A 27,985-nucleotide genomic window follows, 5' to 3' on the forward strand; every position below is an offset into this window, starting at 1 on the left:
GTCCCGAGGGCCCGCGGCTCCGCCTCTGCAGGGTCGCGGCGTCGCGCCCCGCCCCTCGCGCGCTGCTCCGCCCCGGGGGCGGGGCCTGGCGGTCATAGGCTCGGCGGGCATGGGGCTACCGGCGCTGCACGTCGCGACCCGCCGCTCGCTCCCGTCGCTGTTGCGCACGGTCGCCGTGGGCTCTGCGTCGGCGGGGACAGCAGGGAGCTGCCAGCGAGCACCCGGCGGGGTCCGCGGTTTCCGAAGCGCCGTCGCCGCCATGGGCCCTATCAAGGTGACCGGGGCGCCCCGGGTCCTCCCGCCCCCCCTCCCCTCTCTGCGGGGGCAGTGATTCCCGCCTGCCCCGCGGACCCCTGCTCGGCGCCCCCACGGCTCCTCCCGCCGTCTGTCCCCCGCCGGTCTGGGAACCCGGACCTGTAACCGCCCCCGATTTCTCGCCGATTCTAGGGACTCGCTCCGAGGCGCATCCCCGCCCCCCCCGCCTCCCCCGCGGCCCTCCTGGCCACTCTGCACCCGCTTCCCAGGGTGCCCCCTTCTCCAGGACCTTGAACTCCAGGCCTGCCTGCCCCCTCGCCCTCGCCCCACTCAGCGCCCAGTCTCCCGTAGCATCTGTCCTCGAACCCGGCGTTCCCTTGCACCCCGCCCGGCGCGAGTGGCGTCTCAGAGCGCACAGCCCATGGTGCGCTGCCCCGTTCTCTCCTTCCCAGGGCCAGCTCCCACCCTCGGGTCCCGCACCCCTCTTCTGGGCCTTCCTCCAGCTCCTTGGCTTCCCCACTTCTCTCTGGCTCTTCTGAGACCCCCTTATCTCACCTCCTAACTGCCGGTGTCAGACCCCCCCCAGAAAGAACTTTCACCCCCAGGTGGACAGTTACCCCAGCCCCCCCATTTCTCTTCTCTAGCTCGTACCGGGGACCTACCTGCGAGTAGGGACCTACCTGCGAGTCCCTCTCCCCCCCTGGGCTGCATCCCGCCCCCGCTAACCGTCAAGACCCTTCCCTAACCCCATACACCCCCACCCCCCACACCTACTCACCCCACCCCCCACTCCTACTCGCTTCCCTGAACTTAGCCTGCTGGCTCAACCCCTTGCGACACTCCACACCGCCTGTTTTGTTGGCTAAGAGGATTAGCGCCCCTGGCAACCTGGGGTGTCTGCCACTCGCTCACTCATTCAGAGCCTCTGCAGGTGGGCGATGCCGTCCCGTCAGTGGTCGTGTTTGAAAAGGAGCCTGGGAACAAGGTGAACCTGGCGGAGCTGTTCAAGGGCAAGAAAGGGGTGCTGTTCGGGGTCCCCGGAGCTTTCACCCCCGGCTGCTCCAAGGTGAGGGCTGTGCTCAGGTGTTTGCCTGCGTCTGGGGGCAGCCCCTGTCTTCCATGCACAAGGTCCCGGGTTCGGGTCCCAGGGCCGCCAGAGTACAGCTCAGCGTTTGTGGAAGCTTGGAGCAAACAGGGTACCCCAGCTCATACCTGGGGGTGGGGGGCAATGACACAGGTGCGAGGAGGGAAGGGAGCACGGCCTGGACGCCGGGGTTTGGGCTTTGCTGACCTCTGGGTGCCCTCCCAGACCCACCTGCCCGGCTATGTGGAGGACGCTGAGAAGCTGAAGGCCAAGGGTGTGCAGCTGGTGGCCTGTCTGAGCGTCAACGACGTCTTCGTGACGGAGGAGTGGGGCAAAGCCCACAAGGCAGAGGGCAAGGTGAGGGGTGGCGCGGCTGGGGGCGGCGTTGGGGGCAGGGGCGCAGGGACCACTGTGACCCGCCTTCCTCCTCAGGTCCGGCTCCTGGCTGACCCCACAGGCGCCTTTGGGAAGGTGAGTGTCCCCCCTGCCCTACAGGGAGCCGCTTTCTGGCAGGCTCCAAGGGATGGAGTGACAGGGGGGGGGGCCAACCCTCCAGGGGGTGCCTGACCTGACCCCCTCCCACGTCCCCTAGGAGACGGGCCTGCTGCTGGATGATACCCTAGTGCCACTCTTTGGGAATCAGCGACTCAAGAGGTGAGAGTGGGTGGGGGCCCCGGGTGGGGGGGGCCTCCCTGCAGGGTCCCTGCCGCCTCCCTGCACTCGGCCCCTCCCCCGCAGGTTCTCCATGCTGATAGAGAATGGCGTTGTGAAGACCTTGAACGTGGAGCCCGACGGCACGGGCCTCACCTGCTCCCTGGCGCCCAACATCCTCTCCCAGCTCTGAGCCCCAGCCCGACTGTCCCCCCCCCACTCCGCTGCTGTTGCCCCACGGGAGCCCGGGCCAGATTTCAGCAATAAACACTTGCTCCCATCAGCTCTCTGTTCATTGCCGGCTCCCCTCGCCGGCGCCCAGAGAGCTGGAGCTGAAGGGGGCAGGGTAGGGGCTGGGGCTGGAGCCGGGCAAAGGGCCGGGGGTCCTGCTTGAATTCCAGAGGTGGTGTGGGCAGCTGCCGGTGAAGAAGCGTCTGTACAGGCCCAGGAAGGGCCAGTGGTGTGAAGAGCAAGGGAGGGACGGAGCAGCGGGCCCAGGGGCCTTCCCGGAAGGGCCTGACCTGGTGCATTTTGTCTTATCTAGACTCGTGCCTCGGGGTTAGGTTGGAGATAGGGCTGGAGCATAGCACAGTGGGGAGGGCGTTTGCCTTGCAGGCGGCCGACTCAAATTCGATTCCCAGCATCTCATATGGTTCCCCCACACACACACCTGCACTGCCAGGAGTAACCCCTGTGCGTTGCCTGGTGTGACCCAAAAAAGCGAAGGAAAAGGTTGGCTTGGAGGTTCTCCACACCCTCGAGCAGCACAGCCCCCCGACCCTGTCATCAGACAGGTGATTCTCTCCCAGCCGCACCCTTGCTCCTGACTGACCCCTCTTGAGACCATTTGGTTCAGTCCAGGAGGACTCCCTGGAAGAGGAGTCTAGGTGAAACCTGCCCAGGGAGGCACACCATGGGGGAGACAGGGCTGGGAGCAGTCCACAGGACCGGGTGCTGGGTGGCAGCTCCCCTAACCCTGCTGTGCTTAGCAGTTTACCCTCTTAAGGCAGAGGGTGTGGGGGATGCAGGGCCTGCCTTGGGCAGGCGCCACCTAGATCGAGAGCAGGTCAAGGACAGGCCCCTGAGGCCCTTTTTCCAGTGGACACTGGAAGGTGAAGGTGGGACAGCCCCAGGCGGCCAGGTGGGGCAGCCTTCCAAGCCCCCAGGAATCCAGCTCAGCTTCCGCCTCGCAGAGTGACGGACAGGGACCCAGTGGTGTCCACAGGGAGGGCAGGGAGTCGAGAACTGGGGGTGCAGGAGGGCAAGGCCAAAGGCCACCCGGCTTGGGGTGTAAGGGGCCGGGTGGCCAGATGGTTAGGGTGTAAAGGGCCGGGTGGCCAGGTGGTTGGGGTGTAAGGGGCCGGGTGGTCAGGTGGTGCCTTGGATGGGGCCTTCGCCAACCTCCCCCAGTGGCCGGAGAAGACCCTTACTGGCCTTGACAACTTCAGGGCCTTCCCCCAACCTGCACCCCTGGGGGTCATGGCTGGGGTCCCTTTCTCCCCGTGCTAAGCTCCCCCAGCTAAGCTCTGGCCGCGCCGCTGCCCCTGGCTCCCTCTCCCGCACCCCTGCAGGGCCGGCTCAGCAGTCCCCCAGCACAAGGGGGTCTGTGTGACTTTCCCTAGGGTCAGCACAGGCTGGCCAGGTGTCTGACCCGGGCTGCCTCGGGCAGAGCAGTGACCTTCGTGTGGTCACAGGTTCAAGGACCAACACCACAGGCTAGAGACCATGTCGGGGGAGGTGCTCAACCTCATTTTGATCCCCCCAGCACTGCCTCCAGCCCCCCAGCCTCACAAGAAGTGATCCCTGAGCACTACTAGTGTGGCTCACCCCCCCCCATACACACCCCGCCTCCAGTTAAAAACGGGCTGAGAGATGAACAGCAGCTAAGGCGCCTGCCCTGCACGTGCCCGGCCTGGCTCAATCCCCAGCCCCCCTATTCCCATAGGACCCCCCCAAGCACCTCCAGAAATGATTCCCGAGAGCAGAGCCAGGAGTCACTGCTGAACATCGCCAGATGTGACCCAGAAACAAGAGCATAAGGGCGACACCTTGACCAGCCACCCCGGAGAGGGGGGCACGCAGCCGCGGGGCACAGGCCTGGCAGCACAAATGCCAAGACCAGACAGCCAACACCCCCCAAAAACCTCCCTGCTCTAGGGCATAGCTGCGGGCTCCAGGGTTTGGCTCGAGGTGGTTTGCCGGCCTGAGCGGACAGCAAGGCCCACGGGGAAAGTGCTCCTAAGGGTGTCAGCACCCTGAGTCCTATGCACCCCAGGAGCGATGGCACAGCAGGTGAGGCGCTTGCCTGGCATCTGGGCCTGGTCCACCTCCAGCCCCTCACGTCCTCTGAGCATAGTGCATGGGTGTGACCCACCCCCGTGCCCCCCAAAGAAAGAATTCTAGGGGAGCCCCTGACCGGAAGGCATTGGAGCAGAGAGTGGGACCCCCAGACTGCAAGTCCTGACCTGCCTCCCAGAAGCTGGGGATCTGGGCAGGGTTCAGGGCTCCTCGGCCCCACTTCCCTCGTCCTTAAAGCGGGGATGATTCAGCCCCCCTCGTCCCGTTGTGGCAAGCAAGCGAGTCACTGTAGCCAAGCAGCGGGCACTGCGCCCAGCACACAGGAAGCGGCGGGGATGGTTACAAAGAGCCCCTGTCCCCCACACGGTCAGCAGGGGGGCAGGGAAGGAGCCAGGAGCTAGGCGGGCGGCCCTGATGCCAACTGGGCCTGTTTCCTCCTGGGGGGACGGGGGGGGCATTGTTGTCTGTGTGACCCCCCAGGAGTCTTCACTTGAGGCACCTGAAACTCAAGAGTCCTAGGGTCAGACCAGAGCTGCGGAAAGGGGGTTTAGGGGAGCCCCCACATTTCCCCCCCCCGCAGATGAACCTTGGCCTGAAGTGCTGCAATGGGATCTCAAGGGAAAGCGGCATGCTGGGGTTGGTGGAATTTGGTCAGTCTTTGAGGAGTGACAGCAGAGAGAAGTGTGTGTGCACGCATGTGCATGTGTGTGTGCGCGTGTGTGTGCATGTGTGTGTGCGTGTGTGTGTGCATATATGTGCTTGTGTGTGTATGTGCAAGCCTGTGCATGTGCATGTATGTTTGCGGATTGTAACTTCTGGAACTGTTTGGGGAACATCTGTGTCAATTCAAAGATTCTTGGTGGAGGCTGGAGCGATAGCACAGCGGGTAGGGCGTTTGCCTTGCACGCAGCCGACCCGGGTTCTAATCCCAGCATCCCATATGGTCCCCTGAGCACCGCCAGGGGTAATTCCTGAGTGAAGAGCCAGGAGTAACCCCTGTGCATCGCCAGGTGTGACACTCCCCCCCCCAAAAAAAAAGATTCTTGGTAATTGACATGACTCTCGGCTGTTGTGCTTCTTTTTTGGCTTTTTGGCCCGGGTGATGCTCAGGGCTTACTCCTGGCTCTGCACTCAGGAATTACTCCTGGCGGTGCTTGGGGGACCATACGGGACGCCGGGGATCAAACCCAGGTCGACCACGTGCAAGGCAAATGCCCTACCCGCTGTACTATCACTTTAGCCCCTGGTTGTGCTTTTTCTGTTTGAGCAGCTCTCCAAGCTGGAGCTTGGAATCATCTCTTCAGTTAATGGAGGGACATACCCCGGTTAGGATAGCAAAGACAGGAAATGTTTGATATGTGTGTCAGGAAGGAATAAGGAAAGAGGACGGGGGAGAGGGTTATCATTGCCCCACCTTCTGGGGGAAGTTGTTTCAGCAGAAACTGAACAGAAGGGCTGTGAATTTGAGGCTAACTTGCTGCAGAGCAAACACCGGTGGCTTTAGACAGAGAGCAAGCTCTGTCTGGGACAGGATTCTGGGGCTGCTCCGGCCCTTCTGTGATGATTTGAGTTTCGCCATCATAAACCTGTGGCTTCTACCTCACAGTCCAGTGTGGTTGCTGCAGTGCTGATCATCACGGCCACAGTCTTGCCAGGAAGAAGGAAGGAAATGAGGGGTTGGAGCAAGTAGAGGGCATTTGCCTTGCAGGCAACTGGCCTGAGTTTGATTCCTGTTATCCTATCTGTGGTCCTCTGAGCACTGTCAGGAGTAATTCCTGAGTCCAGAGCCAGGAGTAACCCTTGAGCACTGCCTGGTGTGGTCCAAACAAAAACCAAACCAATAAGCAAAAAAGAGGAAGTAGAAGCTGTCTAACAGGCCCACCAGGGCTCTTCTATGAGGACTTTCGGGAAAGCCATTGCTTCTCCTATGGAGACCCTTTGCTCAATCTCAAGCATGGTCCCCAGAGACACCACAAGCAGCTACCAAGCCTTTCCAGGGACATGTTTTGGTAAAGACCTATGTGCATATGTGAGCTAAGAATCCCAACCCTGGCACTGCCCCACCATGCCAGGTGCAGTCCCAGCGGCACGAGTACAAAACATGGTTCTCGGCACTGCAGACAACATCAGAAACAAAAAATCAGCATCTGAAATGATAGAACAGTGGGCAAAGTGCTCGCTTTCCACGTGGCCGACCCAGGTTCAATCCTCAGCATCCCATATAGCTCCCCAAGGCCTGCTAGGAGCGATCCTGGAGTGCAGAGCCAGGAGTCAGCCCTGAGCATAGCGGGGTGTGGCCCCAAAACAAAACAAAAAACTAAAGCCAGGATGTTCAACAACAGATGAGTGGGTAACGAAGTTGTATTAGATATACAAAATAAAATACAAAAGATGACATCTTGGGGCTAGTACAACGGGGAGGGTGCTTGCCTTGCAAGGGTTAACCCAGATTCTATCCCAGGAACCCTATAGAATCCCCTGAGCACTTCTCACTGATCCCTAAGTGCAGAGGTAGGGGTAAGCCCCGAGCAACACCAGCGTGGCCCAACACAAAACAATGAAGAAGGATGAAATCTTTCAGCTTGCTGTGACGCGGATGGAAACGGAGAGTATGACGCTGAGCAAGAAAACAGAAGGGCGATGTCAGATTATCCCAGTTACCTGTAGTACAGAGAGAGGAAACACGGGCCCGGACAGGATCAGACCATGACAAACCCTTCACCTTGGATGACAAAACTGAGATCACCAGGCTGGAGCGATAGCACAGCGGCTAGGGCATTCGCCTTGCACGCGGCTGACCCGGGTTCGATTCCCAGCATCCCATATGGTCCCCTGAGCACCGCCAGGAGTGATTCCTGAGTGCAGAGCCAGGAGTAACCCCTGTGCATTGCCGGGTGTGACCCAAAAAAGAAAAACAAAACAAAACTGAGGTCACCAAACGGCATGGGGAAGCGCGACATGGGCTGAAGGTGACAGAGGTGGTGGTGCACCAGCAGTGGTGGGGTTCAGGACCTCTCCTGGGGCACAGTGACTTCGTGTGCTTTAGCAGCATTGCAACCTGTGATGCAGGCTGCAGCGAGAGGAACAGAAATACGCCGAAGCTTGTGCTCACGTCTTGTTCTCCCCCTCCCTCTGCTGCTGTCCCAATCTCTGGGGCTGGGGCACATGCTTGGTTGTGGTTTTCCCGCGGATCGCACATTGGGCCCAGCACTGACCCTCACCCACAGTGCTCGCCAGTGTCTCACGTGCTAGCTGTGGTGCTCACAAGGTGTAAGCGGTGCCCGCTTACACCTTGCAGTGCCCGCTCCCACCTGACTGCAGCGTGGCCGGAAACCACTTGAAGTGCCAGGCGCTCACACAGCGGCGGGGGCAGGACCCCTGTGCATTTGCCAGGTGAGTGCTTTAGCCCCCAGCCCACTGCTGCACCCCCGCCTCCACCCAGGCTCCGTGTGTGTGTGTGTGTGTGTGTGTGTGTGTATGTGTGTGTGTGTGTGTGTGCGCGCGCGTGTCCCCTGCCAGGGAGCCCCACATCAAGGCAAGTGTGGGTGCTGTGGGAGAAAGAACTCTTGGGGGTACAGCAAGCAAAGTGGGCAAGTGCCTCTGTGCAGAAAGATCCTTGGGGGCTCCCTGGCCCCGAGGGACCGTGTCCCTTCCCTGCTGCCTTTTCTCCGAGTTCCGTGTGGCCACCTTCTGTTCCCCCCTGCAGCCTTGGCCTGCACAATCACCCTGAATCCTTAGATCGTGGGACCCCCCCCCCAATTCCTCCCTCTTTAGTCTCTCTTTGGCCACACCCCCACCCCCCTCTGGCACCCTCCCCACCCCCCATGGCTCGCTGCCCCACCCAAGGGCTCTGACCTTCAAGGCCCCAGGGCCGGCCTGTGTTTCACCCTGGCCGCTTCCTAGGGCTGGCCCTCTTGAGCCACGCCCTCGCTCCATCAAAGAGTTTTGGGGCCGAAGAACTCACATCGTAAAACTCACCTTTTAAAGTGGGTGCTGCAGGGGCTTTAATCACTGCGGGGTGCTTGGGCAATCTCCACTGCCTCCGGCCGGCGGGGGTGCCTCGAAGTTCACATCACAGACCCCAGCAAGCGTCTGGTCTCCTCTGAACCAGTGAGGCCACAGCTGCCCCTCAGGAGGGCCACAGGAAACGTCCGCAGGAGGACGGAAGCTGGGGCTCGGGAGGGACCTCGGGGGCTGGAGCTCTGTTTCTAGACATTTCTCCACTCTCTCTCTTTTTTTTCTTTTTTGCCTTTTTGGTCACACCCGGTGATGCACAGGGGTTACTCCTGGCTCTGTACTCAGTAATTACTCCTGGCGGTGCTCAGGGGACCATATGGGATGCTGGGGATCGAACTCGGGTCCACCGCATGCAAGGCAAACGCCCTTCCTGCTCTACCATCACTCGGGTGACATTTCTATTTTTAAGATTCTTTAAATTGAGTCATTGTGAGATAGACCCTTACAAAGCTGTTCATGGTCGGGTTTCAGATTTCAGTCATAGAGTCTTCCAACACCCGTCCCTCCACCAGTGGACGTTTCCTAGCACCAGTGTCCCTGATTTCCTCCCATTCACATCATCCCTGCCCCCGCCTGCCTCTATGGCAGGCACTTTTCTTCTCTCTCTCTCTCTCTCTCTCTCTCTCTCTCTCTCTCTCTCTCTCTCTCTCTCTCTCTCTCTCTCTTTCTCCTTCCTGGCATTGTGGTTTGCAACACAAATACTGAAAGGTTATCATGTACATCCCTTTACCTATTTTTAACACTTAGTTCTTGTCCAGAGTGATCATTTCCAACTATTATTTGATAATTTATTTATTTATTTTGGGGGAGCAGGACTGGAGCGATAGCACAGTGGGTAGGGCGTTTGCCTTGCACACGGCCGACCCAGGTTCGATTCCTCCGTCCCTCTCGGAGAGCCCGGCAAGCTACCGAGAGTATCCTGCCCACATGGCAGAGCCTGGTAAGCTACCCGTGGCGTATTCGATATGCCAAAAAACAGTAACAACAAGTCTCACAATGGAGACGTTACTGGTGCCCGCTCGAGCAAATCGATGAACAACGGGACGACAGTGCTACAGTGCTATTTTTTGGGGGGGAGAAGTTTTAGGCCACAACTGAAACAGTGCTCAGGGCTTGTTCCTTGCTCTGCTCAGGAATCCCTCCTGGGGGTGCTCAGGGGACCTTATGCAATGCCAGGAATCAAACCAGGGTGGACAGCGTGCACGGCAAGTGCCCTACCCTAGTGCCATCTCTTGGGTGCTTATCTAGGGGGAGACTTCCGAGGACAAACCTTGCTAAAGAAAGGGGTCGCTCCCAGCCTCGGGGGGACTGTCCCTGGAGACCAGCTGAGTCCTGAGATCCCAAGATCTCGGGGCAGCTGATGAGGGTGACCCCCGCCACGCCCCACCTGTGCTTGACTCAGCAGAGCCGGCTCGAGGCGTCGGGGGTGCAGCCGGGCATGTCTGTACAACGGAAGTGAGAGCAATCCGACACGGGCGCTGCCTTGCGGCGAGGAAGGGCGTGACTCAGAGTTGGGCAAGGCTGGGGGTGCACGGGGCCTGCACGTGGTGAGGCGGTGAGCCCCCAGCCCCCAGCTCTGCAGGCCTGGAGGAGGGGGGGGCTCTGGGTGGAGGTGGAGGTGGAGGCCTGGGAGGTCCCAGAGGGAATGAAGGCCAATGTGCACGGGGCCGTGGGTACCCAGGATGCTATGGAGGAAGGCTGGTGCTCCAGGGAGCACGGAGCCAACACGGTGCCAGGCCCTGACCACAAAGCCTCAGAGCAAGTCTATCCAACCCCACTGATCTCCATGTCCTGGGGAGGCCGACCCAGCACTCCCCCCACCAACAGCCGTGCATCTCCCATCCGTGGCCTGGTCAGGTCTGTCCACTCTAAGTCACCTGGAGCCACTTGGCAAGCTCCAAAGTCACTCGGGACAGCGGTGCAACCTGGGGGCGAGTTACTCAACCTCTCTGAGGCTGTTTCCTCTTGGATCATTGTTCTTTGTGCTTCTGGACCACGCCGGGCAGTGCTGGACCTCACGGGGACCCTATGAAGTGCCGGGGAACAAATCTGGCTTGGCTGCGGGCGAGACGAGCCCCTCACCCTGTAGGGTCTCTCCAGCCAGACTGAGCTCTCTGACTTGCCCAGAGCGCGTCAATTGTGAGGAAAGTGCTTGCAGCCACCGGATCCTGGGGAGCCCCAAGTCCGTCATGACTGTTATGATTTATGGCCCCATATTTCCTTCACCAAAGCCACGGTGCCAGGACTGTAAACGGCACCTGCACAGAACAAAGGCAGACCGTGCGCTCCCGCGTCCCGGGGTCCTTCCTCCGGGGACTGTTTCTGAGGCCTGCGGGAGCACTTCTGACACAGACATCGGGGTGCACCTCTATAATCCCGCTGGCCCCATAAAAACGGAAGTAACTCATTTACGGTCTTCAGAAAACCCCTTCACGTTTGGAGGCGGACAGACTTGGGGCGTGTGTGGGATTTGAGGTCCCCTGGTCCAGTGAGGTAGGAAGTGCAACACCGGAGAGCAGCCCTCCTGCACACCGGGGGCCCCGTCTCGGCCCGGCCGGAGCCGCTTCTCCAACCAGCTTTGCAGGCAGAGGGGCCTTGGAGCGTCTGTTCTGGGGCGCAGCTGAGAAGTCTGGCTCCCACCCTGTAGGGGTCCCTCCTGGGGTCCTGTGGCTGCAGCACGGGTACCCCTGGCCTCTGGGGTTTTCCTCCGGGCTGGCTGCTGCTGCCATACGGGCACATCGGGCACTGAGGACAGTGCGCACTGCCTTGGGCTTGCAAGTGCCACCATCCCGGTGCTTTGTGGACATCCCGCGGCTGTGCTGCCGGTGCCCTGGAGTGCCTGTCCCCCCACTGTCCCATCTCAGCTCTGAGCCCCCTAGGGGTGTGGCCACGACCGCCCCAGTTGAGTGGAGGCACTGATGCCTGTAGTGGTCTGTGCAGTTTCTCTCTCTCTCACTCTCTCTCTCTCTCTCTCTCTCTTTTCCAGTGGGGGGGGGCACACCCGGTGATGCTCAGGGCTTACTCCTGGCTCTGCACTCAAGAATCACTCCTGGTGGTGCTCAGGGAACCCTATGGGATCCAAGGGATTGAACCCGGGTTGGCTGCATGCAAGGCAAGTGCTCTCCCCACTGTACTATCTCTCCGGCCCTATTTTCTTTTTTTTTTTTCCCCCTTTCTGTTTTTGGGCTACACTTGGAGATACTCAGGCCTTACTGCTGGCTCTGCTCTCAGGAATCACTCTGGCAGGGCTCAGGGAACCCTTTGGGGTGCTGAGGATTGAGCCCGGATCAGACACATGCAAGGCAAGCGCCCTGCCCACTGTACCATCTCTCTGGCCCCACCTGTGTTGCTTTTTTGGGGGTCTTCTGGGTTCCCCTCTCTAGCCACTGCTCTGGCCTGAGCCTTCTCAGTCAAGCATGCAGACTAAGGTGGGGGATGGCTGGAGGGGAGGAAATCACCCTGGAACACGGAGCTTGGGGGGACCCCAGAGGTTGGAGGAAGTTTGGGAAATATTTGAGGAAAACTGAGCAAGTCAAAGGTGCTGGGGTGTCCCCTCTGCCCCGACTCACCCAGAGGGGCTCCGAGTCCCTTCTGGGGTGCTGGGAGGCTCAAGGCCACGGTCACCGTCTGTGGTTCTAAGTGGGGGGAGGGCAGTCCAGGGATGCTGCAGCCTTGTTCCTGGACACCCCGTGGGATGCGGGGTGACACGGTGGCTGAGGCGGCCCGAGGTGCACAGGCCTGCCCCCACCGGAAGGAGGAAGCTACACAGGGTGTCTGTGGCCCGCCGCCGGGATCCCCCCCCTGGGGACTTCCTCTTCCTTTCAGGCAGGTGTAGCCGCCGCAGCGGGACCAGCACCGTGACCCCTGCCATGGATGGGGACAAGGGGCCCAGACTCAGGGACTTCCTGAAAGGGAGCCTGGCCAGCTGGGTAAGAGCACGGGGGAGCAGGGCTGGGGGGGGGGGACGCCTGGCGTGGGGGCTGGCGGAGAGCGGGGTGTGGGGGCGAAGGGGCCCTGGGGGGAGTGGGGGGGTCTCCGGCGGGGGTCAGGAAAGGGAGGCCAGAGGCAAGGGGGAGTTGGGGGGTTGACCTGCCGGCCCGGCTCTGCTCCCACAGGCCTTGGGACTGGCCTGCCTTGTGGGCGAGGCGGAGGACCCGGAGGAGCCAGAGGGGGCAGAGGAAGGAGAGTGGCCCCTCGGTTGGGAGAAGAGTTTCTTGCGTCTCAGCGATGGCGCGCTGCTCCTCCGGGTGCTGGGCATCATGTAAGTGGGACAGGTGACCCGGTGCGGTGACAGGGTGCGGGAGGCGAGCACCCCCGGTGGGCGGAGCCTTGCTGGGGGCGGGGCTTGCAAAGGAGGCGGGTCCTCCGTCACCCTGCCCCCTACCCCCAGCGCCCCCAGTTCCCGAGGGGGGCCTCGGATGATCAGGACCCGTGAAGACCCCGTAGCCCGGCGGGTGCGGAACCTCAGTCACCTGTGGGGCCGGCTGAGGGACTTTTACCAGGTAAGGGGCCGAGGGGGGCGGAGCCGGGAGACCCCCGCGCGGCCCCGCCCGCATCTCACACCTACTCGCGCCCCAGGAGGAGCTGCAGCTGCTGGTCCTGCGGCCTCCCCCGGACCTCCAGAACTTGGGGCTTGACCCCTTCTCAGGTGCTCTCTCCCTCCACCCCCCTCCTGGCTCTCCCCTGCCCCCTGCACCCCCTAACTTGGTGCCTGTGCCCTGCAGAAGAGGCGGTGGAGGCGCTGGAGGGCGTTCTGCGGCTGCTCCTGGGGGCTGCAGTGCAGGTGAGTGGGCGGGGCGCAGCGGGGAGGTTCTGCACCCCCCTTCTACACCCCTCCCCTGTCCCCCTGCGTGTCTGCCCTCCTGTCCCCTCCTGGCCTCCCTCCTGTTCCCCATCTCTTCCCTCCTGTCTGCCCTGTCACCCCTGCGCGCCCTCCTGCCCCGTCTGCCCACAGTGCGAGCACCGGGAACTCTTCATCCGGAACATCCAGGGCCTCAGCCTGGAGGTGCAGAGCGAGCTGGCCGCGGCCATCCAGGAGGTAGCGGCAGCTCATGGCCTGGGACTGGCCCTGCTCTGGGGGACACCCTGTCCCCCGCCTTTCCCTGAGCTGCTTCCCCTGCTGCCTCCACCCTGCCAGGTGACCCAGCCTGGGACGGGGGAGGTGCTGACGCTGGCTGGGCCGGAACCCGGGGAGCTGGCGGCCCCGGAACTGGAGCTGCTCTCCCGGAGCCTGATGGGGGCGCTGCTGAGGCTGGCACGGGAGCGTGACCTGGGGGCGCAGGTAGGGGTGCAGGGTTCCCCTGGCCTAGGTAGAAGAGTGGGCCCAGTTGCGGGGGTAGGGGGGGAGGAGGGTTTGGGGTTCAGATGTGCACCGGGGGTCTTGGGCCCACAGGGCTATAACAGACTCATCTTGGGGTGGTTGGGGGCAGATGCGGGGGCTTTGGGATGGGTTACCCCTGACCCCTGACCTCTGACCTCTGACAGAAGCTGGCTGAAGTGCTGCTGGAGCGAGAGCCAGCCCCCTTATTGCCCGAGGCTCCCACTAGGGCTCCCCCAGAAGGCCCCTCACACCATCTGGCCCTGCAGCTGGCCAACGCCAAGGCCCAACTTCGACGCCTGCGGCAGGAGCTGTGAGCTTGGCAGGGGCGGGGCTGGGCAGAGGGCCCCGTGGGTACTCCGGGACCAGGCCTGGGAAGGGCTGGGGGCGCAGGTCCCCAGGCCCCTCAGTGTCGCTTCCGTGCAGGGAGGAAAAGGCCGAGGTGCTGTTAGATTCCCAGGCAGAGGTGCAGGGCCTGGAGGCCGAAATCCGGAAGCTCCGCCAAGAGGTGCGCGCGGGGAAGCGCTAACCATTGCACCTCCCCTCCTGTCCCCTGCCCGGCCGGCCGCCTCCCCCTGACTCTCCCCTGCCTGACTGAAACTTCCCGTCCCGGATCCCTGCTCTACGCTCTCTGGCTCAGGCGCAGACGCTGTCGGGGCAGGCTAAGCGGGCCGAGCTGTACCGAGAGGAGGCCGAGGCGCTGCGGGAGCGGGCCGGCCGCCTGCCCCGCGTGCAGGAAGAGCTGCGTCGCTGCCGCGAGCGGCTGCAAGCAGCCGAGGCCTACAAGGGCCGGCTGCAGGTGAGGCGGGGCTGGAGGGTGGGGCCGTGGGGGGCAGGGCCGCCGGGAGGTACTTATATGGGGGCGGGGCTTGCATAAAGTGGGCTGTGTGGGGCGGGGCCTATGAGAGGCGGGTTAGTGGGGTGGAGCCTATGGGAGGTGGGCTCTGCGGGGGCGGGGCCTTAGAAGGTGGGCTTGTAGGGGCGGGGCCTACGGGGGTGGGTACCAGGAGCTGGATTTGGAGGCTTGACCAGCACCTCAAACTTCTGAGGGAGCAGTCAAAAGTGGGTGAGGTGGTATCCAGGGCAAGGCCCTCTGGAGGATGGGGCGGCTGGAGGGCAGGTCCCAGGGGACGGGACGGGGGTTAGGTATTGGGGAGGTGGTGTCTGGAAAGCGCCCCCAGCCACTGGATGTCTAGGGATGCCACCCTAAGGTAGTTCTGCGGGGAGGGAGGCCTAGAGACCCGGTTGGGGTGGACAGAGAAGAGAGCAGAGGTGCGGGGGGAGGAGCTGCTGAGCGGAATGGTCTGGGTTGGGGGCGGGGGAGTGGGCCTAGGGCCGGAGGGTTGTCGGGATTCTCACAGCGTCCCTGGGGCTGACAGGCCGGCGTGTGTCTGTGCCGTCCTGGATGGGGCCCGGCACACGGGTGGGCCGGGCCGGGCGGGGAGGCAGCGGGTCCCTGTGCTCTCCCAGGAGGAGCAGCTGCTGTCGGAGGCGCTGGAGGCCTCCAAGGCCCTGCTGGAGGAGCAGCTGGAGGCCACGCGCGAGCGCGCCGCGCGGCTGCACGAGGCCCAGCGCGAGAACCTGCTGCTGCGCACGCGGCTGGGGGAGGCCCAGGCGGTGAGGCCCCTGCTGGGCGGGCTGCCCGGTGCCCCCGGCCCGAGGGTCCCCCGGGGCCCTGGGAGCCGAGCTTAGAGACCCCGGCCCGAAGGTCCTCCGTGACCCCGGGAGCCGCGCTCAGAGACCCCGCGTGACTTTAGCCAGCCACAAACTGGGCCTGCTCAGGGTGGGGGGCTGGGGATGCTCTCCCGTGACCCCACGCCCCGCCCCCCAGGAGCTGGACTCTCTGCGGCAGCAGGTGGACCAGTTGACCGAGGAGAACGTGGAGCTGGAGCTGGAGCTTCAGCGGAGCCTCGAGCCTCCCCCTGGATCTCCCCGGGAGGGTGAGCGGCCCCCGGGGGGGGTTTGGGGGGGCTGGAACATTGCCCGGAGGCTCTGGTGGGGGGGGACTCTGGTGGTCTCCCCATTCCCAGACCTTGGGGTTGCCAGTGCTAAGGCGGGGAGGGATCCTGAGCCCTGCCTCTCTTTTCCCAGCACCCCCCCTGGCGGCGGCCCCCTCCCTGCACGATGAAGTGAGGGAGGCTGAGGGCAGCCGCCTGCGGTCCCTGGAGCGGGAGAACCAGGAGCTTCGCGGCCTGTTGCAGGCGCTGCAGGGCCAGTCCGGATCCTCGGTGAGCCGCGTTCCCCCTGCACAGGCTCCTAGGGGCCCTCCTCAGGCCTTACCCCCCTCCCGTGTGCCCTCAGCACCCCCTGCTGGACGACTTGGAGGTGCCCAGGGCGGAAGCTGCTCCCCGGACCCGCCCCAGCCCAGACCACAGCACCCAGAACTCAGGGACCCCGACCAGGGAAGGAGGCTCTCAGGCCTTGGACGTGGCCGCCCCAGCATCGAACTTGGCCCTTGAGGGGCTCGCCAAGTGCCTCCCGTCACCCCACTTACACCTGCGGGAGCTGGAGCAGCGGCCCCTCTCGGGGGCCGCCCTGGCACCCCAGATCTCAGTTTCGCCAGCACCTCAGGAGCCTGCTGGAGAAACACAGGAGTCCCGAGAGGAGGCCGGCCCTGGGGAGCCCCTGCGTACCCCTGCTTCTAGGGCGCCCCTTCAGGGTCCGGAGATCAAAGTTCAGGTCCCGCTATCTCAGGGAGGAGAGACGGAGGCGTTGGGACCCAGGGACCCAGGGCAGGATCCACCCAAGGCCCCCTCAGAGGCTAGAGCTCAGGAGCCTGGGCTGGAGGGGGACCCCAACCTGCCAACACCCCAGCACAAGTCGGAAGGGGAGCCCCAGGCGCAGGCCTGGGAGGGTCCAGGCCAGGGGGAGATCCCTGCTGGTGGAGACGCAGAACAGGAGGCCCTCAGGGAGGAGGTGGCCCAGCTAAGGAGCGAGGCTGAAGCGCTGCGAGCTGCCCTAGAGACCCAAGCCCGGAGGCTGGAGGCCCGGGGTGTGGAGGCCGCCCGGCTGTCTGAGGAGCTGGCTGAGGCCCGGAGGGTGGAGGCTGAGGCCCACCGAGAGGCGGAGGCCCAGGCCCGGGAACTGGCCCGGCTGCGGGAGGCAGTGGAGGCTGCTGGCCGTGAACTGGAGGCCGCCTCTCGGGAGCGGGAGGCCTTGGCGGAGGCGCTGGCTGCGGCGGGCCGGGAGCGGAGGCACTGGGAGCGCGAGGGGCCCCGGCTGCAGGCCCGGGCCCAGGAGGCCGAGGAGAGGCTGCAGGCGCAGGAGAGGGAGGCCCGCCAGCACCTGGAGGAGGCTGCGAAGGAGCGGCGTGAGAGGCAGGCCATCAGCGAGGTACGTGGGGGTTCTCAGGGGGGGTGGGGGGGGCTGGGCGTGTGTGAGACACAGACACACAGTCCCCTGCCTGCGCCAGCCCTAGTCGCTTACCTCTCTGGCTACCTGTCTCCCCGCCTGCCTCCTGCTGCAAAGGGGGACGCACTTCTTAACCGTCTCCGCAGGGCTAGGGGAGGGTCAGGGAGAAAATGGTGTCAAGAAGCTGCCAGGCCTGGAGCAACAGCACAGCGGGGAGGGCAACTGCTTTGCATGTGGCAAACCCAGGTTCGATCCCCGGCATCCTAGATGGTCCCCTGAGCACTTGCAGGAGTGGTTCCTGAGTGCAGAGCCAGGAGTAACCCCTCAGCATCATCAGCGTGGCCCCAAAACCAATATATATATATACATATATATAAATATAATATTACTGTATCACTGTCATCCCGTTGTTCGTTGATTTACTCGAGCAGGCACCAGTAACATCTCTATTACACTCAGCGCTGAGATTTTAGCAGCTTCTCCTTACTCGTCTTTCCCAAGGATTGGAGGCTCTTTCAAGGTCAGGGGAATGAGACCTATCATTACTGTCTTTGGCATATTGAAAATGCCACGGGTAGCTTGCCAGGCTCTGCCGTGAGGGCAGGATACTCTCGGTAGTTTGCCGAGAGGTATGTATAATATTATCTATTACTGTATTTGGGATATGAATACGCCACAGGGAGCTTGTCAGGTTCTCCCAAATGGGCAATAGACTCTCGATAGCTTGTCATGTTCTTCAAGAGGGAGAACTAGGCTATTAGATGTCGCACGTAGAGAAAGAGCTCCTATATATATATATATATATATATATATATATATATATATGTATATATATATATAAAACGTACACATATATATTTTAAAGGGAGGCCTAGTGGGCTCTGGGCAGAGGTTCAAACACTGACCACTCTGGAAGGAGGATGGGGGGCGTTCAGAGGAATGATCTCAAGTCTGGTAGGGGGGTGTCATTGTAAGGGGACAGCGTAGAGGATTGAAAGCAGCTCAGGGGCCAGGGGCTGGGGTGGGGGCCCCGGGTTGGAAAGGTGCGTATGGGAGTGGGCTGAGGTCTCCTTGGTCTTCAGGGGACCCCAGAGAAGGCTGGGAAGGAGAGATGTCTGGAAGCCCCCCTTTTCAGGGGTGAGATTGCTCTTGCAGTGCTTGGGGTACCAGTCAGTGCTGGGGATCAAATTCTGGCTTTCTACATGGAAAGCCTGCACCCCAGCCTGATAGGAATCCCTTTTTAAAAAAATTTGGGTCACACTTGGCGACGCTCAGGGGTTACTCCTGGCTCTGCACTCAGGAATGACTCCTGGCAGTGCTGGGGGACCATATGGGATGCTGGGAATTGAACCCTGGTCGGCTGTGTGCAAGGCAAACGCCCTACCCACTGTGCTATCACTCCAGCCCCGGGAATCCCTTTTATTAATCACTAAGGCTTTTTTTTTGGTGGGGGGGCGTGGGTGGGGGCATACCCAATGGTATTCAGGGATCACTTCTGGCGCTGCTCAGGGGACCCTGCGGGGTGGTGAGGATGGAACCCAGGTTGGCCATGTTCAAGGCAAGTGCCTCACCTGCTGTGCTGTCTCTCAGCCCGCCTGAAGCCTCTTCTCAGCAGCAGGCCTCTGTTCCCTAGGTCACAGGCAGGGGTGGAGATAGGACCCAGTGGTGCAGGTCCAGGGTGCCAACAAGGGAGGCCTGGAAGGCTTCCTGGAGGAGGGGAGGATGGCAGAGAGGAAGGAGTGTGGTTTGGGTTGAGGAGGCTGATTCTGCAGGGCTCCCATGGAGCAGGCTTCCTTCCAGGCTGCTGCAGCTGTTTTCCTGAGCACAATGGGGAGCCTCGGGTGGGGCCCCTGAGTGGAGGGGGCAGGAGGAGGGGCGAGAGGTCTCAGGAAGCAGAGGGGGCGAGGAGGAAGAGCTTTCTAGCTGGTGGTGTGATCGGGAAACTGAATCTCCCCTGCGCCAGCTCTGGGGTTCAGAGAGGAGGGGACATGTGCTCAGAGAGGGGGGACCTGCCCCAGGTATAGTGCAGGACGGGCCCGAGAGTCGTCGGGCCCTGAGGTCGGGCCCGCTGCTCTCTCAGTGTGGCTGAGCTAGGGCCCCAGTGATCCCGAAGTTCTGCCCCTGCTTCGCAGCTGTGTGACTTGGGGCAAGTTACTTAACCTCTCTGAGTCTCAGATTCCTCACCTGTAACTGGGGCAGAGCATTTGAGTCACGGGCTCCCGGGAGAACCTCCAGTCAGGAGCTTGGGGCAGAGCCTGGCACACAGTGGGGAGGGACTGGCGGCAGGTGGGCAGTGGAAGTGAGGGCAGGGCTGAGGACAGGGCTGGCGGGGGAAGGCTGAGCACAGAGGGGGATTTTCTCAGACTTCCTGGTCAGAGCGGTTTCTGCTTCTTCTTCTTTTTTTTGGTTTGGGGCTACACCTATTGGTGCTCAGGGGTTACTCCTGGCTCTGCACTCCAGAATCACTCCTGGTAGAGCACGGGGGGGGGGGGCGGGGGGAACCCTGTGGGATGCCGGGAATCGAACCTGGGGTGGCTGCATGTAGGGCAAGGACCCTCCCCACTCCTATCGCCCCAGCCCTGCAGTTCCTGCTTCTGGCCAGGGGTGGAGCAGGGGCATGAGGGAGAGCCTAGCCCTCCTGGGCTGGTGGCGCTGTGCAGGGCCGTGCTGGGAGCTCCTGGAGCCAGAGCTGGGGTCGGGTCGCCCTCCTCTGCACCCCTTCTCCTGCCCCCTTCCGCTCCTCCAGCTTGTTACAGGCATGGGAGCCTCTTGGAGCGTGTAGATTTCCAATGAGAGGCAGTGGCCCCAGTGGCCCTGGGGGTGGCTCAGCTGGGCTGGCTCCCCCAGGAAGACCAGCACAAAGGCTGGGGATGGGGGGTGGGTCATCCTGTCAGGACCCCTGCTCCCCCCTGCCCTGCACCTCAGAATGGTTTGGCCTCCCTGGGTGGGGGGAGCCTCCTGCCCACCTCAATGGTTTGTTCCAACTGCCACACGATACCTGGCCTTTCTCCAGTAAGCAGCCCCACTGGCCTTCACAGAGCAACTGTGTCTTCCGTGGCCTCGTGGCTGTGACTACACCTCCCTCCTGCTCTTGCATGGGCCGCCTGGCCTGCACGTGTGGCGGGTACCCAGCCTTCCCTGAGCACGTGAGGAGCTATGGGCTCAGAGAGGTGAAGACCGTGTCGTGGGGGGGGGCCTCCTTCGCAGCCGGCCCGGCCTCCAACCCCAACCCTTGGAGAACCACTTGCGAGGCCACCAGCCTTTGTCCCCATTTTACAGATGGGGAAGTTGAGGCTCGAAGGCCCGCAGCTCTCCTGACTCTCTGAACCCCCGGGCTGAGGGTGGTGGGCCTCCTGCTGGCCCTGAGCCTGCCCCGCCTGCCCGCAGGAGCTGGAGAAGGCCACGCTCCGGGGCCAGGAGCTGGGGGCGCGGCTGGAGCGGCTGCAGGGTGAACTGAAACAAGCGGCTCTGGAGCGCCAGGAATTTCTGCAACAACAAGAGTGCCAACACCAGAGGTGGGGACAGTGCCCGAGGGGCCTGGACGGGCAGATGGGGGGCTGAGGGGCAGGGGTTGGTGCCAAGGCTTCACCTGGCAGGTACCAGGGCCTAGAACAGCGGTTGGAAGCGGAACTGCAGGCAGCAGCGACCAGCAAGGAGGAGGCGCTCCGGGAACTGAAAAGCAGGGCGCTGCAGCTGGAGGAGGAGCTGTTCCAGGTGAGGGCCTGGGCTCCGCCCTGCTGCGCGTCTGCCAGAACTGAGTGTGGGGCGATGGGGCCCAGGACCGGGCGGCTGTCCCCAGGGGCTCACCTGGGAAAGAGGCAAAAAAACAGGCCCTTCTTTTATTTTTCTTCTTTTTGGGTCACACCTGGCTCTGCACTCAGGAATCACTCCTGGTGGTGCTCAGGGGACCATATGGGATGCTGGGAATCGAACCCGGGTCAGCCACCTGCAAGGCAAACGCCCTCCCCGCTGTGCTATTGCTTCAGCCCCCAAACAGGGGCTTCTTATCTGGCTCCCCGCGGCCCCCCAAGCCGCTCCCCGGGAGGAGTATGAAGACATGGTGTATCTATCAGGAGGCACGGGGGGAGGAGCCGGGAAGTCAGGCTGGCTCCGCTGCAGACGCCAGCAGGGACCAGGGAAAAGGGCCTCAGGGAGGTGATGGAGGGATGCGGGCAGTGCTAGTGCTGCCCCAGGGAACGTACTCTGGTTCATGTCTCCGCGTGCCCCTCCCCCTAACTGTGCCACGCTCCCTCTCTCCCTCTCTCCTTGTAGCTGCGCCAGGGCTCGAAGGGGCTGCAGCCCGAGGACAGCGCTGAGAGGCTGATCTCGGAGGGCCACAGTGGGCGGCTCATCGAGGTGGAGCGCAGTGTGAGTCAGGGTCAGTGGGGAGACCCTCCACTCATCCACTTCCACGACGACTGACGGCCCGCCTCCCCCACCCCCTCGGGCAGAATGCCACGCTGGTGGCCGAGAAGGCGGCACTGCAGGGCCAGCTGCAGCGTCTGGAGGGACAGCTGGGGACCTTGCAGGGCCGGGCCCAGGACTTGCTGCTGCAGAGCCAGCGGGCACAGGAGCACAGCAGCCGCCTGCAGGTGGGTGCTCCCGCCCAGGCCCCGCCCCTTCACGGCCCCGCCCCGCCGGTTCCGGCCCCGCCCCTCACGCCCCACCTCCAATGGTCCAGGGCTCCACCCCTCTATGGCCCCGCTCTGCTGGCCTGGGGAGGACCCTTCATGCCCGGCCTCCACGGGCCCAGCCCTGCCTCTTCAGGCCACGCCCACATACGTAGTCCCCGTCCGCTCGTGCCCTGCCCCTTGCATGGGTCCCGCCCCTTGTCTCTGAACCTTTGCTGCTCTTGGCCCCTTCCCCAACTCCTAGCCAACTCTCTTGACCTGACCTTTCTTTTTAGTTGCCTGGATTGGTGCCCTCTGAACCCAGAGGGGGTTCTACTCCCCTTTTTCTCACCTCTGTCCACTCAGCTGGCGTCTTTCCTGCTTCTGGTCCCCACTGCTGAGCCCGTTCCTTTCCTTCCCACCTTGCCTCCATTCCAGTCCGGTCCTCCATGGCCACCCTTAACCCCACGCTGTTCCCTACTCCCATCTCAGCCCGGTCTGGCCTTCCCTGCCTGCTCCTCCCCAGCCCCTCCCTGCATCCCACTCATGCTGGCTCCCTGCATCCACCCCTGTTTTGGGATATGCCCCCGGCCACCTGTGCATGCCCCAAGCCCCAGCCTTTTCCCGGGATTGGATTCTGCCCCCTTCACCATCCCTGCCTGCAGCCTCTTCCTCTGCCCTAGGCTGAGAAGTATGCCCTGGAGCAGCAGGGCCAGGAGCTGCACCGGAAACTGGGGGTGCTGGAGGAGGAGGTGCGGGCTGCCCGGCTGTCCCAGGAGGAGACCCGGGGGCAGCAGCAGGCTCTGCTGCAGGACCACGAGGCGCTGGCCCAGCTGCAGCGGCGACAGGAGGCCGAGCTCGAGGGGCTCCTGGTCCGCCACCGGGACCTCAAGGCCAACATGCGGGCTCTGGAGCTGGCGCACCGGGAGCTGCAGGGCCGGTGAGCCTGGCACCCCCAGCCACGGCCCCTGGGCTGCTGTGTGCACAGCCAGGGTTGCATGCACACATGTGTTTTTTTGTGTGTGTGTGGGTGAACTGCTGCTGACTCTGTTCTCAGGGCTGCGCTCAGCAATGCTGAAGGGACCGTGTGCCGAGGAGCCCACAGCCCCCTGAACCCTCTCCCTGGGCCCTGCCCACCCTTGTGCCCACATTCTCCCGTCCTGGGCAGTGTGTGCGCTAGTCATGGGTTCCACCCTGAGGCAGTGCCCGAGGGCCTGGATACAGACAAACGGAGCCTGGCCCTGGGGTCCTGCAGTGTCTCTGGGGTTATGTCACTGCAGATGGGACCATACCTGGCAGTATTGAGGCGGGAGGTGGGCCGGCAGGGAATGACTGGACCCCGGGACCACTTACCCGCTGGGCTTGCACCCCTAAGCCGTCGCCTCTCCCCCTGGTCCACCCAGCCATGAGCAGCTGCAGGCCCAGAAGGTCAGTGTGGAGTCGCAAGAGGTGGCCCTACTGGCAGAGCGAGAGCGCCTGGTGCAGGACGGACATCGGCAGCGGGGCCTGGAGGAGGAGCTGAGGAGACTGCAGGCGGAGCACGACAGGTAAGGGCCTGAGGGGCCGCCCGGCCCTTCCTCCACATTCCCATCTGCGAAGTGGGTTCATGGTGCCCCGCCATCCACAGAGCCCAGATGCTGCTGGCCGAGGTGTCCCGGGAGCGCGGGGAGCTGCAGGGCGAGCGCGGGGAGCTGCGGGGCCGCCTGGCGCGGCTGGAGCTGGAGCGGGCCCAGCTGGAGGCGCAGAGCCAGCGGCTGCGGGAGTCCAACCAGCAGCTGGACCTGAGCGCCTGCCGGCTGACCACGCAGTGCGAGGTGCGAGGGGCGGCGGCCGCGTGCGGGCCGGGGGCGCAGGAGGGCGGGTCCCCCACGCCCCTCCGCTATGCTCCCCACGGCCCTGCTCCCCGGCAGCTGCTGACGGAGCTGCGCAGCGCCCAGGAGGAGGAGAACCGGCAGCTGCTGGCCGAAGTGCAGGCCCTGAGCCGCGAGAACCGCGCGCTGCTGGAGCGCAGCCTAGAGAGCCGCGACCACCTGCACCGCGAGCAGCGCGAGTACCTGTGAGCGCCCAGACCCCGCCCCGGGTGGGGGGGCTGTCCCCGGCGGCGCCGACCCGGGCGCTCCGGCCTCACGCCAGCCCCTCTCCCTCCCGGCCCGCCCCCAGGGACCAGCTCAACGCCCTGCGCCGGGAGAAGCAGAAGCTGGTGGAGAAGATCATGGACCAGTACCGCGTGCTGGAGCCTGGGCCCCTGCCCCGGACCAAGTGAGCGGCTCCCGCCCGCCAGGCCCGCGCAGGCCCCTGGGGGTTGGCCCCGCCCCTTCTCTCACGCCCCCACCCCCCACTGGGCCCTCGCCCTCCCGCCTCCCTGGCCTTACCCCCTCTTGTGCCCTCTTGCCCCCAGGAAGGGCAGCTGGCTGGCAGACAAGGTGAAGAGGCTGATGCGGCCCAGGCGGGAGGGGGGCCCCCATGGGGGGCCGCGCCTGGGGGCCGATGGGGCTGGAAGCACCGAGAGCCTGGGGGCCCTCCCAGAGGCGGAGCTGCCCGAGGGCAGGGAGGCAGATGGGACAGGTGGGTCTGGGAGCAGTGACCAGGATGGTCCCACCCCCTGTCCGTTAGCCCTCGCGCCTGCTGACCCAGCTGTCCCCTTCCTCGCCTGTGCCTCAAATGCTCTCCCCTGGGGGTCCCCCCACCCGCCCCCAATGTTTCCAGTTGCTCTTGGCTCTACTTTCCTCTTGGCTGGCATTTCCCTCGACCTGCTTTGCAGGGGACATAGTGACAGAGGCCAATAGACCTCATCAGCAGGGTCCCCGGGAATGAGTGGGTGGCAGGGACCTCACCAGCCTCCCGGTGCCCCTCCACACCCCTCCAGCTCCACTCCCAGCCCCTCCCCCCCCCCGCTCCCTCATCGCCTGGTCAGGCTCTGACCCCCACACCCCCCCTCCCCGTGCCTTTGGCAGGGTCCCCCTCCCCGGCACCCATGCGCCGGGCCCAGAGCTCTCTCTGCCTCCGGGACGAGACTCTGGCAGGGGGGCAGCGACGGAAGCTCAGCTCCCGGCTCCCGGTGGGCCGAAGCTCTGAGTCTTTCAGCCCAGGGGACACCCCCCGCCAGAGATTCCGACAGCGAAGACCGGGGCCCCTGGGCGCACCCGGCTCCCAGGGCAAAGGTGAGGGACACGGCGGCGTGAGCCCCCCCATTTCCTCGTTGGGGTGGGGCCCCCTGCCTGGGGTCTGCCCTCCATGCCCGTGTCTGCCCCCAGGAGCTGGCGCGGGATGGGGGGACTCCGTGGAAACGCTGTCGGAACACGAGGCAGATGCCGACGGAGAGGGTGAGCGGGGCTCCAAGCCACGGGGTGGAGGGAGGCGTGAGGGGGGAAGGGGAGCGCCAAGCACTGCAGAGAGAGCTCCTGTGCAGTGGGGGGTCCCTTTCTTGTGTGGGGGCCACACCCGTTGGTGCTCGGGGCTTATTCCCGACTCTGTGGTTGGGGACGGCTTCGGGCAGGCTCAGGGGACCCGGTAGTGCCGGGTTGAGCTGCTCAGCCGTGTGCAGGGCGGCGCCCTCCCCGCTGTCCTGTCCATGTGGCCCAGGTCCCACGAGCGTCAGCGACGCTGTGCTGAGCCTGGCGGGCCTGACAGGACAGAGCGCGTGGCGCTGGCTGAGGAGCCCAGGGCCAACCTGGTTAGACCCCCCCCAGCACAACAGCCGAACCCCGAATGAGCCCCCGCATGGTTGGATATTCCTGGTCTTGGTCTATATTTTATGTATTTACTAGTTTTAAATTTTTTCACTGGATTTTAATGAGATACACAGTGACAAAGTTGTTCGTGATTGGGTTTCAGCCGTGCAGTGTTCCAACACGCCCCCCTCACCAGTGCACATTTCCCACCACTGGTGTCCCCAGTTTCCTCCAACCATCCCCCCAGCCTGCCTCTTTGGCAGACACTTTTTTGTTGTTATCACTGTAGCATAGTCATCCCGTTGCTCATCGATTTGCTCCAGCGGGCACCAGTAACGTCTCCATTGTGAGATTTGTTGCTACTGTTTTTGGCATATCGAATATGCCACGAGGAGCTTGCCAGGCTCTGCCGTGCGGGCGCGATACTCTCCGTAGCTTGCCGGGCTCCCTGAGAGGGGCGGAGGAATCGAACCTGGGTCGGCCGCATGCAAGGCAAACGCCCTACCCACTAATTAATTAACTTTGTTTTTTGCTTTTTGGGTCACACTCAGCGATGCTCAGGGGTTACTCCTGGCTTTGCACTCAGGAATTACTCCTGGCGGTCCTCAGGGGACCATATGAGATGCGGGGAATCGAAACCGGGTCGGCCGCTTGCAAGGCAAATGCCCTACCCAGCTGTGCTATCACTCCAGCCCTAATTAATTAATTTTTAAATTGAATCACTATGAGATGCGCAGTTAGAAAGTTGTTTATAATTGGGTTTTAGCAGTCATGCAATGTTCCGTCGCCCGTCCCTTCTCTGTGTACATTTCCCACCACCTAAAACCCAGTTTCCCTCCTGCACACTACCCTCCCCCACTCCCCACAGGCCCGCCTCGGTGGCAGACACTTTTCTTCTCTGTCTCTGTCTCCCTCTCTCCTTTGGGGCATTAGGATTTGCAATACGATGCTGAGAGGTTTTCACGTATATCCCTTTACCTCCTTTCAGGACTCGGTTTTTTTTTTTTTTTTTTTTTGCTTTTTGGGTCACACCTGGCGATGCACAGGGTTTGCTCCTGACTCTGCACTCAGGAATCACCCCTGGCAGTGCTCAGAGGACCATATGGGATGCTGGGAATCGAACCCGGGTCAGCCGTGTGCAAGGCAAATGCCCTCCCCGCTGTGCTATCGCTCCAGCTCCAGCACTTGGTCCTTATCCAGAGTGATCACTTCCAATTACTGTCTTAGTGGTCCCTTCTCTGTCCTAACTGCCCTCTGCTCCCCACATACTTGTGGCAAGTTTCCGACCGTGGACCAGTCCTTCTGGTCCCTTCTGGACCAGTTTTTCTGTCCTTGGATATTAGTCTCATACTATGTTTTTTTCCTTTTATATCCCACAAATGAGCGCAGTGCAGTCGTTCTATGAATGGCACTTTTCTTCTCTGCCTCCTTCCCTCCCTTACTCCCTCCCTCCCTTACTCCCTCCCACCCTCCTTCCCTCCCTCCCTCCCCTCCTCTCTCCATTTAGGTGAAAGATTATTCATGGTTTGATTTTCATGTGGGGTCCTGGAGTGTTTCTACCCACCCTCTGGTGCCCTGGGAGCCTGTGGGGAGGGGGCGGTGTCTGGGGTGAAGGGGAGGGAGAGAGGGAGGGAGAGGAGGGGTGCTGGGGGCAGCTTTAGTGGGGCACTCAGGAGAGGCCACTGGAAGAGAAGTTGGGGAGTGGGTCACGGGGTGCTGGGGATCTCGGGGGGAGCTGCAGCAAGGCCAGTGGAGGGTGGTTGAGGCAGTTGGGTGGCTGTGGAGGAGCCCCCCAGCCCTGATCACAGCCCCCCCACCCCCGGGAGTGCGCCTGAGCCAACCTTTCCCTCCAGCCCTCCCGCAGGACCCGGAGAAGCGTCCTCTCGCCCCGTCCCTCAGCCAGTGACACCTCGTGGTCTGCGACCGTGACACTGCCATCCACTCGCCGCTGCAGCTTCCTGGGGGCACCCCGGCAGCCCAGGAACTGGGGGTCCGAGGGCCCCCGGAGCGAGTCTCTGGACGGGGAGCCCTGTCCGAGGCCCCCACGCAGGAGCTGGGCCCACTTGGTGGACAGCGGGGGGGAGGGTGGCCCCCTGCGAGCAGCGCCTTCTTGGGGCGCGGGCAGTGCACCCCTCGCACAAGAGGCTGCCTCGGGGGATACCTGGTCCTGGCGGGGAGCTGAGGACTATTCCGTGTGGTCTGGGGCCCGGGCTCACCCCTGACCTCAGCCGTGTCGTGAGAATAAAGCTGCACAGCACCCGACTCCTGCCGACTGCTGGCCCCGTGCCTTCCACTGGGCGGTGGGGACAGCCCTTGGCCTTCTGGCCTGCAGCAGGCTTTGTGCGGGGGGCGGGTCTTGCCTGAACTTGGGGGGGCCCTGCTACTGGCAGTGTCTCATCAAGGGGCCAGAGTCTGGGCTAAGCCATGAGGCAATAAGGTCACCCCTTCCCTCAGCCCTTCTTCCCCCCTCTCTCCCCCGCCCTCTCCCTCCGCATTTAGGGCTGAGCCTTCCCTGGGGAGGTGTCACCCAGCGACAGGCCATGCCACGGGGCTGTCACAGGAGGTGGGAAGGAGCTGGGGTCTCCTGCCAGGCTTGGGCCTCAGGGTGCCGCCCAGGAAGGGGGCAATTACTCTGGGCGGCGGAGGTGAGTCAGAGCTCTGGGCCGCCCCGGTAGGGCGCGGCTGCCGGGGCTCAGGTGAGGTGGCCCCATCTGGGGGCCGAGCTGGGAGG

At 63.1% G+C, this 27,985-nt stretch overlaps 2 protein-coding genes across 2 annotated transcripts; both read left to right on the plus strand.

Annotated features, from left to right (window-relative positions):
• Positions 1–62: 62 nt before the first annotated feature.
• PRDX5 (peroxiredoxin 5) lies at positions 63–2,270 on the plus strand. Its single transcript, XM_055142468.1, has 6 exons — positions 63–274; positions 1,187–1,321; positions 1,565–1,696; positions 1,772–1,810; positions 1,932–1,993; positions 2,078–2,270. The coding sequence occupies exons 1-6, from the start codon at positions 110–112 to the stop codon at positions 2,181–2,183; spliced, it is 639 nt and encodes a 212-aa protein (XP_054998443.1). The 5' UTR covers positions 63–109; the 3' UTR covers positions 2,184–2,270.
• A 5,367-nt stretch (positions 2,271–7,637) lies between these two features.
• CCDC88B (coiled-coil domain containing 88B) lies at positions 7,638–27,887 on the plus strand. The gene is made up of 29 exons (XM_055142422.1): positions 7,638–7,681; positions 11,292–11,421; positions 12,135–12,234; positions 12,421–12,566; positions 12,696–12,807; positions 12,884–12,953; positions 13,030–13,088; positions 13,260–13,343; positions 13,443–13,586; positions 13,790–13,935; positions 14,049–14,130; positions 14,263–14,421; positions 15,093–15,239; positions 15,454–15,562; positions 15,714–15,850; positions 15,924–16,955; positions 20,361–20,488; positions 20,570–20,687; positions 21,246–21,341; positions 21,425–21,565; positions 22,267–22,523; positions 22,987–23,130; positions 23,211–23,397; positions 23,494–23,639; positions 23,744–23,842; positions 23,982–24,148; positions 24,538–24,744; positions 24,838–24,906; positions 27,108–27,887. Exons 2-29 carry the CDS (start codon positions 11,411–11,413, stop codon positions 27,158–27,160), a joined length of 4,350 nt encoding a protein of 1,449 aa, XP_054998397.1. The 5' UTR covers positions 7,638–7,681; positions 11,292–11,410; the 3' UTR covers positions 27,161–27,887.
• The last annotated feature ends 98 nt before the right edge of the window (positions 27,888–27,985 follow it).

The sequence above is a fragment of the Sorex araneus genome, chromosome 6 (assembly GCF_027595985.1).
Source record: "Sorex araneus isolate mSorAra2 chromosome 6, mSorAra2.pri, whole genome shotgun sequence".
Lineage (NCBI taxonomy): Eukaryota > Metazoa > Chordata > Mammalia > Eulipotyphla > Soricidae > Sorex > Sorex araneus.